The 1,344-nt window shown below is 45.9% G+C and overlaps 1 protein-coding gene across 1 annotated transcript in view; it reads left to right on the top strand.

Moving 5' to 3' along the window:
* Positions 1–1,344, top strand: part of LOC109485850 (nucleoprotein TPR-like) — a 26,370-nt gene that overhangs the window by 15,303 nt on the left and 9,723 nt on the right. Inside the window, exons 39-41 of the mRNA XM_019789521.1 lie at positions 304–426; positions 655–878; positions 1,207–1,308. Of these exons, the coding sequence (XP_019645080.1) occupies positions 304–426; positions 655–878; positions 1,207–1,308 (449 nt within the window). The remainder of the gene's footprint in view (positions 1–303; positions 427–654; positions 879–1,206; positions 1,309–1,344) is intronic.

Raw genomic sequence — 1,344 nt, 5'->3', positions numbered from 1 at the left:
GACCCCCACCCCTCTGGTAGCATGACCCCCACTGCCACTGTCATGCCAACAACACAAGCAGACACTCAAGAGGTGTTCACTGTGGCACCTGTCTCAGGTTAACTTTTTTCTGTTCACTTTGTAAACTTTAACTCCATTGTATTGTCACACCACTTTATATCTACATGTACACTGAAGGTTACAAAATTTGTCTTGCCTATCATGCAGCTTCAAACATTATCGTTAAAGTGCAATGGTGACTTACAAATGTGATTGAAATATACATGTAGTTTTTACCATGTGCTATGATGTCTGTTTGGTCAGGTGTGGTAACAGTGACCAACACCATGGCAGTGGTCCAGGCCACATCCACTCAGCAGGCCACGGCCTTCGTCCAGCCTACCCAGCAACACTCAGTGGTCAGTGGGGTGCAAGCAGAAGTGCAAGGTTTGTTTGTTTGTTTGTTTGTTTGAGCTTTCATTTGTTGATAATCATAATGAAACATTCAAATTTTATTGAGATCATCAGGAAAGAGGTTACGGTCAGACAAAATATGATAGTAATTTGGAAATAGCAATAATCTCATTATATGTAACAAAAGTTTTTTAATTATTGCATTAGCTTAGTTGCATTTCTTGTCTTGCTGGAATTAATCCATAGTTCTTACTTTGACAGACATCCAGCCGTCAGCCACTGTTAGCCCCACCCCCGTTGATCGTACCCCCACCCCCGTGGATCAGACCGCCACCCCTCCCCACCCCTACGAGCCTCAGCCTGGCCCCTCCACGGCACCAGAGCCGTCCCAGGAGGACGCGGCGCCCACGGGGAAACGGCAGAGGGAAATGTCTGCTCCAGACGTGCAGGGTGGAGATGCACATCCTGTTACTAAACGGGCTAAGGTACAAATGTACAATGTCAGTCTTATATATAGAGCGTGAACCTAACATCTGTGCCTGTAGAATTGTTTTCGCACAGGTCCAGACCTGGTGTACCTCTACCTGTACATTATTGGACACCATTTTTTGCAGTAAAGAAAGGTAAATTGCATCTCAAATATGATCATTTTGACAATTTAGCACTTGAAAATCAGAAAAACTTCCTAGAGGTTTGCATATTGAGTGAGCAACAACAGCCGAGATTCAAATTCACAGTTGGTCCAGTGAAAAGGCCACTAACAATGCACAAATAACATGGGTAGTACTGAATCATTATCATACACCCACGCAGACGGAGGCACCAGCAGAGGAGCAAACTGAAATCTCAGAGGCAGATCAGGGGCTGGGAGAAGAAGAGAGGGAAGACGAGCCTGGTGCAGAAGAGCCTCTGCCGGCACAGCTGAAACTGCAGCCATCTCCCAGCCAGCGG

Source organism: Branchiostoma belcheri, unplaced genomic scaffold, assembly GCF_001625305.1.
Source record: "Branchiostoma belcheri isolate BF01 breed outbred unplaced genomic scaffold, Haploidv18h27 scaffold79, whole genome shotgun sequence".
Lineage (NCBI taxonomy): Eukaryota > Metazoa > Chordata > Leptocardii > Amphioxiformes > Branchiostomatidae > Branchiostoma > Branchiostoma belcheri.
This window is presented reverse-complemented; position numbering and strand designations above follow the sequence as displayed.